The 14,637-nt window shown below is 38.4% G+C and overlaps 2 protein-coding genes across 2 annotated transcripts; one reads left to right on the top strand and one right to left on the bottom strand.

Annotated features, from left to right (window-relative positions):
• The first annotated feature begins 853 nt into the window (after positions 1 to 853).
• LOC104593069 (protein DEHYDRATION-INDUCED 19 homolog 5-like) lies at positions 854 to 13,264 on the top strand. Its single transcript, XM_010252746.3, has 5 exons — positions 854 to 1,141; positions 2,067 to 2,209; positions 4,537 to 4,614; positions 4,743 to 4,984; positions 12,891 to 13,264. Exons 1-5 carry the CDS (start codon positions 1,063 to 1,065, stop codon positions 12,991 to 12,993), a joined length of 645 nt encoding a protein of 214 aa, XP_010251048.1. The 5' UTR covers positions 854 to 1,062; the 3' UTR covers positions 12,994 to 13,264.
• A 254-nt stretch (positions 13,265 to 13,518) lies between these two features.
• LOC104593068 (cryptic loci regulator) lies at positions 13,519 to 14,449 on the bottom strand. The gene is made up of 2 exons (XM_010252744.3): positions 13,989 to 14,449; positions 13,519 to 13,764 (listed from the first exon to the last, which is right to left on the bottom strand). Exons 1-2 carry the CDS (start codon positions 14,334 to 14,336, stop codon positions 13,606 to 13,608), a joined length of 507 nt encoding a protein of 168 aa, XP_010251046.1. The 5' UTR covers positions 14,337 to 14,449; the 3' UTR covers positions 13,519 to 13,605.
• Positions 14,450 to 14,637: the final 188 nt, after the last annotated feature.

Below are 14,637 nucleotides of genomic sequence, written 5' to 3'. Positions count from 1 at the left end.
TCAACCACTTACTTAACAGAACTTGAATAAACTAATGGGCGAAGTAAAAAAGAAAGAGAATCTTGTTGATTTATGAAACATTTTTCATTAGGAGAAAGGAAAAGGAAGGGAACATGTTCCAGATCGCAGTAGAAGACGAAAGATTGATTCCGCAGAGTAGAAGACACGTGAGGTTGGGCAAACCTAATTGGTGGTGGTGGATGTTCAGTCCAGTCCATACTCACTCCCCCGTCGCTGAGTGGGCCTTTCATTATTTTATATTCTCCTCTGGGCTCGTCAGTCGTCACATCTTCCTACTGTTGTTTTTATTTTATCATTCTAAGCTGTTCTTGGCGCATCCGCTTTGGGTCCCACACATTTTACGATCCACACCCTCTATTTTATTCATCAAACGGTTAATAGCTTATAGCTTGATAAAGTCAATCAACGTTCAGTTTATTATCGGCGAGTTAATAATGTTGTTACTGATTTACAATATAAAATTCTTTGTATTAAAATAGTATTTTAAGTTAATTATAATTACACACTCTTTCTTAATTGCAAACGCCTATAAAATCGAACATATATCATTTTTTATTTACATCGATTCCAATACAATGCATTACTGCATAGTCACAAAAAGACAAAATCATCAAATTCCGAACAAAGGGACATTTTACACGAGATGGAAGAACGAAGCACATCAATCATGACTGTCTGAATTCAATTACACTCTCACATCATCATCCTCGCATGTCATGTGCTTCCTCCATTTCTTATTTTTATATATTTTCACAACTTTTTTTTTCTAAAATTCCTCCGTCCGCCACGTATCGCACATCTATATATCTACTTTTGTTTGTTCTCCTGTGTCACTGTGTCTGACTCTTCTCTATGTGTGATAGCAAAGAAAGTCTTCAGTTTTGTTGTTGTGAGAAGGCTACCGAGAAGAGTGGATACAGTAACAGCACAAGAATTTCGCTTCTATCTATCTTCTCCTTTTTTCTATCCGTTGCCCGGAAAACTGACTCCCCTTGCCGCAACACAATATAACTGGCACCACTTAGCTGCCAAGCTAACACCATGGATGTCGATTTCTGGGCTTCTAGGGTTCACTCCACCAAGCACCTAACTGCGATGCAGACTGCCAGACTCAACTCTGGTACAAAGTCCGCCCCATTCTTCAATTCCTTCTTTAGGATGTATTTCCATCGGTTTCGGGACATCTATTTCAGAAAACTTAATTACCCTCTTTCTAGTTGGAATTGAAATTTTAATCAATCATGTATATCTTTTTGAGCTTTTATTGGTTTCAGATGTTTTTGGTGGCCCAAGGATGCTAGTCTTGTGAGTTACTTTTGTCAAGTTTGGGGATCCTTCTTTTGCTTAAATTAACAGTTAAAATGATCGAGTTCACTGCCTGCCTTCGAAGATTTTGAATAGATTTTTTTTTTTAATCTTGTGGTCAGCCAGTCTGTTCGAATTGGCAATTGGATTATGATTCCTCTTGCCGTTCTGGATTCTAGAAGATCTCTCTAGCTAGTCCTCTCACTTGGAAATCTTCGGTGTCCGCTGGTGACTTACCTAACTTGTCCGAGGACGTATTTAATTGGGTTTCTGGGAAAAACATCTGTTTGGAGTAACTTCCTTTTCTTCTCGCCACACAGTGAAGATTTATTAATCTGTCCATTTTCTCAGTGGGTGCGTTCGTCAGATAGAGTAGGGGAATACTCTTCATCCTCTCCTCCCAAAGGCGCCAAAAAAGTTGTTACGTAACTTCTCTTTTTTTATCATCATTTTGTGTAATTTTCCGAGGTCTTTATTATTCTTTGTGTGTGTTCGTGACTTGGTTGGTGGGTGGGTGGGTAGGGGGGGGGGGGGTGGGATGGTATGATAATTGTAGGCTAGTGTTCTCCTCCACCTTATGGTAAGGTTCCGCATATTATTCCATATAACCGAACAATTCAGTCTGTATTATTGCTTTAAAGTTTCTAGATCATAGTTGTAGCTTTTAATGGTGAACTTGTAGGAGCAAGAAGCCTCCCTACAGCATCTCGTCTATCTAACACTTGTTTCAATACCAACAGAAAACCACTTGAGCTTGGATGATTCCGAAGGAGATGATGACATAAGGGCCTGGTTTCTATGCCCTTTCTGTTTTGTAGAGATTGAAGTCCCTGTGCTTTGTGCTCATCTGCAGGACGAGCACTGCTTTGATGTGAAAAATGCAGTATGTAAAGTATTTACTTTGCTTACTTTAACTTGATATACCATTGAAATCCCTAATTCCATAGGTTTTGTATCCTTGTCAATGAATAAACTTTCCAATGATGCAGTCTTGTGTAGTTGTCTTCATAATTTCTGATACTGCAAGTTGACTTTCATGTAAATAGAAAAGACACCCATGCAAACATCTATAAATTAAGGACTCAATGGTTGGACTTTATTTTGAAGGGATAAATTGCTGGCATGAACACCCATCTATAGTTTTCTTTTTTTTTGTTTTTTTTTGGTTACAGCACCTCATGTAGTTTTTGACAATCTAAATTAATGAAGCTGCTTCTTATTTTACCAAAAAAACAAACACCCATTCCTTCCCTAAAAATAATAAATAAATGAATGTAAAGAAGACAATGCATATTTATGTAGAAAGAGAATCTTAGTTGTTCCTATGAACATTGTTGCAAGGAAGCCAAAAAAAAATTGTTGTACAGGAAAAATTAGTGGAGTTGTAGTCATATTCTTTTTTCCCCCATTTCTGTTCCATGTTTGTTTATCCATCTTTTCTTGCTCAAAAATGAAGATTGCAAATGACTAAATCAGCAACACAATCAAGTGGTTTTCGTCTCCACACTTATCTTCTATTTAGCAACAGCCCAATAGCTGCTAATTTGTGAGCCACTACATTCTTATTCTTAGGCTTATAATTTCTTGGGCTCGTTTGGCTTGTGGGAATAGGGGTTTGGAATTGGAATCGGAGTCCCATTCCCATTTCTGGTGGAATGGCATCCCATTCCTTCCCCCTCCCATGAAAATGAGATCCCACACCAGCTGATTCTAATTCTGATTCCGATTCCTGTCTGAACCAAACAGACTGGGAATACCATTCCGATTCTGAATGTGAACCAAATGGACCTGGTTTGCTTCGAGCGTTTTCAATCACCCCTCTTATATTCCATGCACCTGGTTTATTTTAATGTTTCAACAGGTCAATGATGGGCAGTCCTTACTCCCTAGAAATTAGACTATTTTTCCATCCATTGTTTATCCATCTTACTGCCACCCTCCAGCACTACCAAAAGGCTGGGCTTGCCTAGAAAATGGATTGTGAGAGTTGACAAGTAAAAATACAGTGGAGAATAGTACACTTTGATAACCATATGGATGAGTATGCTAATAACAAACCATATCAATGAGTATGATCTAATTAAAGAATAAGGCAGAGAAGGATAATCCAATTAGTAAAGTATATCTGGATAAATGATGGATTCCAATTTGTTCATATTCCTTTTAATAAGTAGGTAGACTTCTAGTGAGAAGACAAATATACCTTAAATTTTAGACAAAAATAATGTTGCCTTTTCAAAAGGTTACTTTTCACCACTAATTAGGGGCATGGTGCATTTGTAAAAAAACAAGGTCCTCCCAAATCCCATGCTAAATGAATTGTAAATTAGAATTTACAATATTTTGCGCTTACCAACTCAAATGTGTTTTTTTTTTCTCCGAATATTTTGCATTACTCAGCTCCACTTCCATGCTACCTTATTAGTGGCTACGTGGTGTCAAAATATTATTTGATATTTCAAGACAAGCTGCAATATTTAGGGTCCATTTGGTTTGCAGAAATAGGGGTCTGGAATTGGAATCAGAATGGCTCATTCTGATTTCAACCGTTTGGTTGGGTAGAATGGGAATCCCATTCCCATTCCTGGTGGAATGGCATTCCCCCATTTGAGGTAATGGCCATTCCCTCCCCTCCCTTGGGAATGAGAATCCATTCCAATCAATTCCAATTCCGATTCTGATTCCCGCCTGAACCAAACAAGTGGGAGGAGTAGACCATTCCGATTCCGATTACGAGGGATTTCAATTCCAATTCTGACTGCAAATCAAATGGACCCTTACTGAGGAATCTGCATGGAATTTGTTCTGATGTACATTAGCTTTCAACCTACAATAGAGGTCCCTAGAGACATAGGCTGTAGCTTCCTGTTTCAAGGATTGGTGAATAAGTTGGCAGGCACACATCACTTACCAAATGATAATTTTTTTGATAATCCCAAACAATAAACTATTTTAATTAGTCAGTAACTATGTTTTAAATTAGTTGGTGGGCATTCACCAGACATCATAGAGGATAATCTTTGGTCTTGTTAGTTGCATGATTCCTCACTGCTACTGACTGCTGTTTGAGATGATTTTTTTTATCAGCTTTAGATGATCATGTTTTCATTAGCCTCACAATCTCTTCTTTGTGATTATTGTATTGGATCTCTTTGTAATTTGGATAAATAATTGCTGGCATGAACCATCATCACCATGTTCTTTTTGTAGGTATGCCCTGTATGTGCAGCAAATTTAGGCAAGGATATGATTGGACATTTTACAGTTCAGCATTCTCATTTGTTAAAGGTATAAATATATAATTCAAAATTGCAGATTAGTGGTCATACAAATAAGACTCCCATGAGCATCAGTTATGCAATTAAGGTTCCTACAAATAGGAGGTTATATGTTTAATTGTTTTTGCTTTTCTGCAGCGAAGGAGAAAATCTCAAAGATCAGGCCTATGGACAAATAGCTCAGCAATGCTTGGCAAGGAACTACGAGAACTAAGCTCTTTTCTTGGAGTTGGTTCAACAAATGGAAGGGTTAATGCATCTGATTCTACACCTGATCCACTGCTTTCACCATTTCTTTGCACTGTATCTCTTCCAAATACCAAATCTGACCAGGATACAAGCTCCAGAAATGATAAAATAGCCACTTCTGATGTGAAAAGGTCTTATCCCCTGTGCCAGTTAATACCATGAGAAAGTTCATACAGATACATTATATCATGTTTTTCCAATATCATAATACTTCAGTGATCATAGGTTTTCAAGATGATTTTTGGATTGCATAATAATGATTCTTTCTACTCTACCTACATGCTACATGGTATGTGAAGGATTGGAATATTGGTTTTGGAGGATATCACCTACAGAAGAAACCGATAAAAAAATAACCTACAGAAGAAATTCCTAGATAACTCCACCCACCTCTTACAGGATCATGGCTGTATCACTCCTTATTGAGGTCACGAGTAAAAGTTGTAGCCAATGTAGGCCTTATTTGTTTCCGCAGTTGTAATGCACCCCCATCTACAGATCTACTTCTAAAGTTCTAATTTATAACTTGTTTAGCCAACTTAGGGATTCAATCCTATGTGTTGGCCATATTCTGCTAAAACTCATTGGCCAAGACACTCCACCCCACCTCCACACTTCGAAACAAATGAACAGGAAAAAAGTTGCAGTGAGATATATAGGAAGCTGCATATTGGTATCATTGTCTTTTTATATGTGTGGATTTATCTTCTTATGTCTAGTATATCTGAGTAGTTTATTCATGTTTTTCTTTTATAGGATTTTTTTTTTCTAGTGAACCAAAGTTACAAGATTAGTTTTTTATCTTCCAAGAACAAGAAGATTTTATAGGAGATTAAGAGAGGAACCCCATGGTAAAATAGGAAGGATGAAACCAGGGATGCCAAGGCAAAGAAATGTAAAGTGAAAAAGAGCAACACTAAGTCAGCTTTCAGACACAGTTTTGCTCCAAGACACCACTAATTCCATCAAATTGTGGAAATGTTGGTTTTTCAGTTTTTTTTTTTTATCTATGGTCATATAATGATGATTTATCCTCCAAATAAGAAAAACCATATGGGATGTTTATTGCTTATATTGGTTCAAAGTGTAAATTCAAAACATGTGGATAGAAAAGTAGATTCATGTGGAGTTGGAGTTGTTTCTGAAGGACTAAAAGATGGATCTCTAGAAATATGTACATGCATTATGATATAGAGTGAAACAATTGACACTGTTGGGGAAATTGTATTGGGGGATGTGACCTTTTTTTGACAATAAAGGAAAACTTATTAAAGAAAAAAGGAGATACAAGGCTGGGGATTGGGGGATGGAGCTGTCCCAATGGTCTTTCTTTTCGATGATTCAAGAATAATTTTATTAGCAAAAGATGAAGATTGTTACAAGCATCCCAAAGAGAGGCACGAGGTGTGACCTCTGCTTATAGAGTGAAGATTACATCAAAACACTAGAAGGAACACATAATAAAGAAGCCCAGTACAGATGTTCCCTATTGGCCCCTTGTTTGGAAAGACAATCAGCCAAGTTATTTTCCAACCTGCCTACCTTATGTGAGCTAAAATTCTTGTTCCTTGTTAACCACTTAGCTTTCTTTAAGAGGTCCCTATAGCACCATACAACTGAGTCCAGATTTGACAACCACTTCATAATGATTCTAGAGTCTCCTTCAATTAGTAGATTCTTCACACCAAGTTGATTTGCAATCTGAATACCTTGTATAGCCGCTAATAATTCAGCCCTATTAGAGTCTCCTAATTCAACTGGGCCAGAGAATAAGGTTGAAATGATGCTGTCCTTATCTCTCAACACCCCTCCTATACCAGATGGGCCTGGGTTACCCTGACAACTTCCATCAGAATTCAGCTTTATGCTTCCTTAAGGAGGAGGAACCCACTCTACAGTAACCCTGTCCTTCCTGGACGAGCTAATTGCCACAACTGACCAATTCCTCCAAGGATCATCAAAGGAAAAGAAATGGAAGGAGTCCATAGTTCTCAACCAATGAATTGTTCTTTTCAAAGCGCAATCCTTGACATTTAAGAGGCTTCTTTCCTTTTCTTGGAATATTCTTGCATTCCTTTATTCCCAAATTGTTCAGAGGGCAGTTGCTCTAATACAATTCCACATACTTTCCCTCTTTTAGTAGGCACACAATAAAAGACAGATCAAACAACAGACTTACATCTGTAGGTAGGTTCTACCTGCACACAGAAAGCAAAAATCCAATTCCAAATATCTGCAACAAACATGATAGCGGGAAAGATGATAAGATAAATGGCTATTTCTTAAGGTCTGCCTTTGGATCGCATGAAAAATAATTGAGAGGAAGTAGTGAGTAGGTACAAGGAAGAACTAAGTTCTGTTGCTTGGAACAAGCTAGAAATATGATTAAGAAGAAGTGCAAGTGGATATAAGGAAGAGGAAGAAGTTTTGTGGCTTGGAAAATGTAAAACCAGAAATTTAGTGCTAATTTGAGGTTAACAGACTCAGGTGGAAAAGATTGAGGAATGCCTGTCTCCTATCTATAAAGTAAATCAAAATTTTGGCCTTCTGTAACAGTGCCATCAAGGCTTATGTTCTATACTGGCAAATATTTGAAGAATATCCTTCATTTTTTCCCTTTCTTTTCTTGGGTTTTTGGTAGTCAATAATTAACACAACAATTTGGGTGCTTTTTCATAATGTCATTGTTGTCAAATCGGACAAAACATACTTGTTTAGTTGCAATTCATAAAAGCATAAAAACTACTGGAAGTGCTGTAAGAATGAGAATGAAAGAGCTAGAAAGAATATGATATTTTCTTCTGGTATTGCAAGACATGCCTTGTTTTCTTTTATCAAAAAAAAAAACAAAAGACATGCCTTGTTTTCTCATTGTTTTATTGTTTCACTCCTTTGCGCACTCATGAAATGTGGTAAGATGCTGAAATATTCATGTAAAGCCTTGTCTATTAATTTGGACATCTTGGATTGTAGACTTGTAGTGTGATGCATCTTGGTGAAGGGCTGAAGCTAAAGAAATTTGGACTTGATGCATTTTGGGGATATAGGTTTCAGTGCAGTAGAGAAACTAATTATTACTTTCTCCTTGATGTATTCAGTTGTATTAGATGTTCAAGAACCAGAAAAGATATAGGACTGAAATGCTTGGAGGAAGAACTAAGATTCTTATATAGGATGAAAAGGATGAAGTCCTAGGAAGAATGTGGTGCGAAGAAGAGGGAGATTAAGGCTCTGAATTATGAGAGAGAGACTTAGATTTAAGCAGAGAAAAGAGAGAAGAAAGGTAACACCTTAAAAGAAAAAGAGGAGAAAGAAGATGACATTCTTACCTACAAGTAAATTCAAAAGAAATTTTCCATTCCATTAAATCAACTCTAAAATTTCAATTACAACAATACTAGTAATAGATTCAACATAAGAGCTCTGATCTCTCTTTACAGACTCTAGTTTCAACTAGAAAATTGACACAAAGCAACTTCGAACTGCTTGAAAACTAAGACAACCAAAAAGATAATCCATATAGACAAATAAAAGACTCCAACTCCTACAGTAACCCCAAATACACACTATTAATCCTACTAAAACTAAACAAATAAAAAACTAAATAGTGACCAAAAAATAGAAAGATCCAAATCTTGTTGGCAGATGGGTGCCAAAAAAAACAAAAAACCAACACCCTATCATTAAAATGATTTATTGATTTTACCTCTCTGAGAACATGTCAGATTTAATAAGATCTTGGTCCTGTTGGATAGATAATTATCTATCTAATGATACCCAAGTCATGCAAAATAAACAAGTCTTGACTCCTAAAGAATAGGTTGAAATACAAAAAATGTCATTGCATCTTCAACTTTTTTCAAAATTCAAAAACCTCTTCTATGATTCTATAAACTAAATTGATCCTTTAAAATGATTAACCTTATTACTAAGATACTAACAAACCAGAAATAAATTCGAAAATATTCAAAAAAAGAGAAAAACTAAAAAAAACAAAGACCATTAATCCCTTGGCTGTGATTTAGGCTATTTGGGGCGAAAGGAATAGGATGGTTTTCAACCAAAAATAGTCTCAATAAGAAGTCCTGATTAATCAAATGGTTGAAAGCTTCAGAGGATGGTTGAATATCAACCTACAGTTCAAGGATGATTTTATGTCTTCTTTTTTGATTGTTGACTTTTTTGGGGTCTCTTAATGGTGTTCATATGTACAGAAGTAACAACTTAAATAACAAAAAATTACAAAATGGCCATTGGATGAGGAATTGGGAGAAAACTGATTTCTTTCTCCATGGATTCATTTCTTATGATTGCATTAGATTCATTAGAAGCATCATTTCTGTAATAGACTGTTAGGGACTGCCTAACTCAGGGACTCTTTCGAGGGAGCCTGCCTCTTGAATGAGAGAGAGAGAGAGAAAGAAAGAGAGATTGTATTCCCAAATTGATAATCCCCTCCTAGCTTCTTTTCCTTATTTATATACTGCTGTTACAATTCTGTTATACCCGCCTCTCCACTTGTCCAGTTTGTTAGTTAGTTTGTTCTAGTGGTTGGCTGTTAGTTACATTCTTTAAAGGCTGGCATGGCCTTTTCTTGTACACTTGTGTTCCTTTATTTGTGTCTCAACAGTCCCTCCTCCCTTGAAAGCGACCTTGCCCTCAAGGTCAAGATGTGGAAATCTATTCTGTAAGTCCAAGTAAGGTTCCCAAGTTGCATCCTCAATTGGGAGACCTGACCATACCACCAATTCCTCTGGTTCGATGTGATTCCCTTTGCGTATCCACCTGAAATCTGTTCCTTAGGTTCTTGGAAGATCACTGAGAACTTCTGAAGTAGCTGCTGTAGTTGTGTACGGCCTTCTTCGGATCTGCTTCATTGGGCTAGAATGGGGCCATTCCCGTGGGAGTCTATCTGCATTAAAACGATGTGAGCTGGGTCTGCTGCTTGTTTCCTTAGGGAGGCGAGACTAATAGGTCCTGGACCCTTGGACAACTGCCCTTGAATATGCACCTGTGAGCTGCCCACTTGAAAATGCATGGTGAGACGTGCCCAATCACATATCACGGGCCCTAGTTGCCTTAACCATTGGACTCCGAGAACTACATCTGCTCCACTGATTTCCAGGGGGTGCAAATCTACCTCGAACTCTTGTCCTTGTATCTTCATCTTTAATTCTATGCACGTACTGTCGCACACCAGGTTGCTCCCATTAGCTACGTGCACCTGGAAGGCTGTACATGGTTGGACCGGAATCCCTAGTTGTCTGACCAATGTTTGGGTAATGAAATTGAGAGTGCTGCCATTGTCTATTAGAACTGACACATGGCGCCCTTGTACCAGTCCGGTTACTCTCATAGTTTGAGAAGAAGCAAGACCGGTCAAGGCTTGCAGGGATACTTCCGGGTATTCCTTTACCCATTGCCCCATTCTTGGTTGTCCATTGGCTCTTCAATGTCTGTTGATTGCTCGACATATTCGGTTTCAGGTTGAAGGAAGAAAACTTGAGGGATCTTACAGCGATGGTCCGGCCCAAATTTGTCTCCACATGCATAACAAAGGCCCTTTTTCAGTCGGGCTTGCATCTTAGCCCAGGTTAACCTCTTGGCTGAGCCGGGGCCTGAACCAGAGTTGGCATCCTTGCCTGTGATTCCTACTCCTGATCTGGGCTCCGGTTTACCCAAGATACCTGGTTCTGGGTTCGGTATACCTGGTATGATCGCAGCTCCCAGAGGTTGATTAATCCTTCTTGCCCAATTCAGTTTGTTTTCATGTAGTCGAGCTAATGCTGTTGCTTCAAGAACGGTGGTGGGCTACATGGCTTTTACCTCCAGCCGCAATTCTTCCCTTAGTCCACCAACAAAACTGCCGACAAGCGCGTTTTCTGGCCAGCCTTGCACGCACACAACTAATCTTTCGAACGCCATCTGATAATCTTGGACGGAGCCGGTCTATCGTAGCTTAGCGAGGCTTTCATCATAGTTCTTAAAGGCTGAGACTCCAAATCGCATGGTTAAGGTGTCGGTGAAGTCTGCCCATGTGGCTCTTGGGTGTCATCGCCGGTACCACTGGTACCAGACAATCGCCTCTCCTTCCAGGTGTGCAGAAGCTAATGGGACACGATCAGGTCCCTGTGTATCGTGGTAATCGAAGTATCTTTCTGTTCACAGAAGCCAGGATGTGGGATCTCCCCCTGCGAAGATGGGAAACTTGATTGTTGCTGTTCTTGATCCGTTTCGATGACTGGTGTCACTGCGCTCTTCCTGATTCGGCACAGGTGGTACCTGTGCCAGTCGTTCAAGCAAGGATGCAAAGCTTTCTTTGATTTCTTTGACTTCTTTGACGTCAGCTGATATTCTTTGCATTTCTCCTTCCATGTTGTTGACTCTGTTCTCCATTGCAGATGACCTTGTGCTTGGCATCTTGGCTCTGATACCAACTTGTTAGGGACTGCCTAACTCAGGGACTCTTTCGAGGGAGCCTGCCTCCTGAATGAGAGAGAGAGAGAGAGAGAGAGATTGTATTCCCAAATCGATAATCCCCTCCTAGCTTCCTTTCCTTATTTATATACTGCTGTTACAATTCTGTTATACTCGCCTTTCCACTTGTCCAGTTTGTTAGTTAGTTTGTTCTAGTGGTTGGCTGTTAGTTACATTCTTTAAAGGCTGGCGTGGCCTTTTCTTGTAGACTTGTATTCCCCTTATTTGTGTCTCAACATAGACACATCAGCATTTAATTAACCAAATGCTCCAAATGTCAAAACCACTTGCAAGGTTATCTTATCTATATTTTGATGCCTGCATGTGGTGTTGCACAAATATGGGTGAAATTAACAAGTATTACCTAACCCAACAATTGGTAAGTAAAACCAAAATAATTCCAATCATTATAGTCATGGAATTACAAGCATTTAATCAAAATTTTATGTTTGATTTGACACAATTTTCCTAGTTATATGAAACCTTCTTTGTTTCTTTTAGGAGAAACCAAGTGGTTAAGTGAAATCACGAGGAAATGGCCTATGTATTTCAAGTCCAAGATGCATCATTGAATGGAATATGTTTAAATCCGGTAGCATGTGTAATTCATGGTTAATTACTTTGTTTGCTTCAGGTTTAGTCATAACTCATAATATTTCTATCACTTGAGTATCCTCAAAAATTTTTTGCTCCTTTCTTTTGTTATGTGTTTCTCTGGTCACAGGCACAATGGCATGCATGTGCACTTGTTGGTTGTTTTTATCCACATATAGTTGGGATAAGGTGTGGATGATGATGATGGTGATGAAATCAACTTAAATGCATGTATGACTTAAGTAATACATGCTCCTTGAAAGTAAATGCTACTACGTGATGGTTGATTAAGAGCCAATTATCATCCTACAACTAGAATGGATTTCTTCCACCAAACAATGTCTTTATGTAGAACAATTAGGGGGTATTTGGAATAAAACTGATTTCATTCAAAGAGGCATCTCTAAATTATACTTCATGACATTTGAGTGCATAATCATCAGAATGGTAAGACAATTATAAATTGCTTCAGGAATGAAGGTAATAATTTAAAAGTCATTCCAGTACATAATGAAATTGTGGTAATAATATGAATTCTCCAAATTAAGTGATTATGCACATTTTTTATGTTATTTCAGTGATTTCACTTTTTTTTGAAAAAGGTAAAGTTTGATTGAATGATGTCACTTGTATTCAAATAGTCCAGTGGTAATTTATGAGAGATAGAGATCCCTTCATGAAAATGGTCTAAGCATGCATGCATTATGATAATTTGGAATATAAGAATGGAAGCCCCACCTTTCCCACCTTTGCTCTTGTATCTTTTCTTCTATTGGCCTTCTTATTGTAGCTAGAAAATCTAGGGAACTTTTTGAATTGGTGTGGCTGTCAAGGTCATAAGCAATTAAAATTCATATTGGCAAACAGTAGTTTGGAAGGAAACATAACTGTCATGCCAGGTACTGTTGGTGTGTTTCAACACTTTTGACTGTAAGAGGATATGGCTGACAATTTGTGTTGATGCAGCATGGAGCAATCTACGTCAGATGAAGTTTGGGAGAAGGATTATAAAGAGAGAAGCCAGAGGTCTGAGTTCTTTCAGCAGTTGGTCCTATCAACCATTTTCTAAAACCCTCTGAAACTTGAGCAGGTTATCAAAAAAAGCACCAAAGAGATGCAGTGATATCTTCGAAACACCTTGTTTATTGCTGATGTATGCATTTAGGTAGCTGCTATGTCTGGAAGAGGGATTTTGGTAATAACCAAAGACCAGCAGTATTTCCACTTTTGTAGCAAGGCAATGTATATTTATCTGTATATCTGTTGTAGCAGGAGTCATAGTGTGGTGTAGCAAGTACTCAGTAGATATATACTCTCATCAGCACTGATGCTCCTTTAAATCTTTGCTTTCCATTGCTGTTACATGATCTCAGCAGATATGGCTTCCAGGTCTAAGGTTGCATTTGGCATTCCTTGTTTTAAGGATTTATCTCCTTTTTGCGGTTAAAATACCCCAAAGGCCGAGTTTTTAACTGCAAAGGAGGTAAATCCTTAAAATAAGGAAAGGCAAATGCAGCCTAAGTTGCTGAAACCAACTCTCTTCAGAGAGAGAGATCCTATTACAGTGTAGATACTAATAAAGAGAGACGGAATATTGACAAAGAACTTTTAACATTTCATGAGAGAATACATGACAATCATTACAAAGGGAATTATGATCAAATTCATTTGTCGCAACAGATCACTCGTCGGACAGAGAGGCCATGAGGCCACAGGGAGTGCCCCATATTGGAAGTTCGAAGAAAGATTGCTTCAAGCCTTCATCAGACGCCTTGCACATAACCTCCGCCACATCACATAGGTTCGCAAGATTCTGAATAATAGCTTCTTGGGCTTCCGCCTGCAAGTAAAAATTGCAGTACAATTGAAAGTTTAAAATTTCCCAAAAAGAAAAAAGGATGTTTCAGAAAATCGATTTTTTTTGTTTGCTTCCACCGGGTTTAGGTTTTTTCTATTTTTGTGGAGTCTTGTTTAAGAGCTTAAGAACTGCCGATCAATGAGAGAGAGGGATAACATACATTTCGAAACTTTGCCCTAGATAGAGAAATATGGAAAGAAGAGTACCTGTAATAAGAGGTCGTCGATCAATGGCTGGCAAACGGAACCTGAGGTCTGCAACGACTGCAAAGGAAATTCAACAAAAGTTTGTTGCTGGTGGGTGCTTTTCTCCATCTCCTGTAACATGTTAGACAAGCGTTCCCAGTGGTCGATCTCTTTCTGGTACTGATCTCTCAGCTTCATCAGCGTCCTCTTCTTCCGCTCTCTCCGCTGCCTCTTCTCCACCACTGGATCAGAAGCCGGTACTGGTGGTGCAGCAGCAGCAATAGAATCTTGTCTTCTTTTCTTTCTCTTGTAAACGAAGCCGTCGTCGTTGCACAGCTCCCACTCCTCCTCCCAGACTGTTCCAGCCATGGCCAAGCGCCTCAAGTCAAAACTCAAATTGGGTGAGTTTCGAATTTTGGAGGGCTTTCTTTAGTGCGTCTTTTGGCCCAGGACAACTCTCCCGCAATTTACTTTGGGATTTCATAGCACATAATCGTATATATATATATATATATGTTATCACCATAGACAACCATTTGATTAGAACATCATTTCAGATTGACAAAATACCAAATATACCATAGGATATAGCCGTGTATTCAAGATCATTGGATTGGTACGGTAGATTCGTTAGTCATTTGCTTGTAAAATTTCACTCAACAAGTAGAAG

Source organism: Nelumbo nucifera, chromosome 3 (genome assembly GCF_055504915.1).
Source record: "Nelumbo nucifera cultivar China Antique chromosome 3, China Antique-T2T, whole genome shotgun sequence".
Taxonomy (NCBI): Eukaryota; Viridiplantae; Streptophyta; class Magnoliopsida; order Proteales; family Nelumbonaceae; genus Nelumbo; species Nelumbo nucifera.
Note: the sequence above shows the minus strand (reverse complement) of the source record. Positions and strands in the feature narration are given on the sequence as shown.

Coding starts and splice junctions, on each gene's coding strand:
- LOC104593069 (XM_010252746.3), top strand. CDS start 1,063: ATGGATGTCGATTTCTGGGCTTCTAGGGTTCACTCCACCAAGCACCTA. Junction 2,210..4,536: donor GCTTTGATGTGAAAAATGCA/GTATGTAAAGTA, acceptor TTCTTTTTGTAG/GTATGCCCTGTATGTGCAGC. Junction 4,985..12,890: donor GCCACTTCTGATGTGAAAAG/GTCTTATCCCCT, acceptor GTGTTGATGCAG/CATGGAGCAATCTACGTCAG.
- LOC104593068 (XM_010252744.3), bottom strand. CDS start 14,336: ATGGCTGGAACAGTCTGGGAGGAGGAGTGGGAGCTGTGCAACGACGAC. Junction 13,765..13,988: donor TCGACGACCTCTTATTACAG/GTACTCTTCTTT, acceptor TTTTACTTGCAG/GCGGAAGCCCAAGAAGCTAT.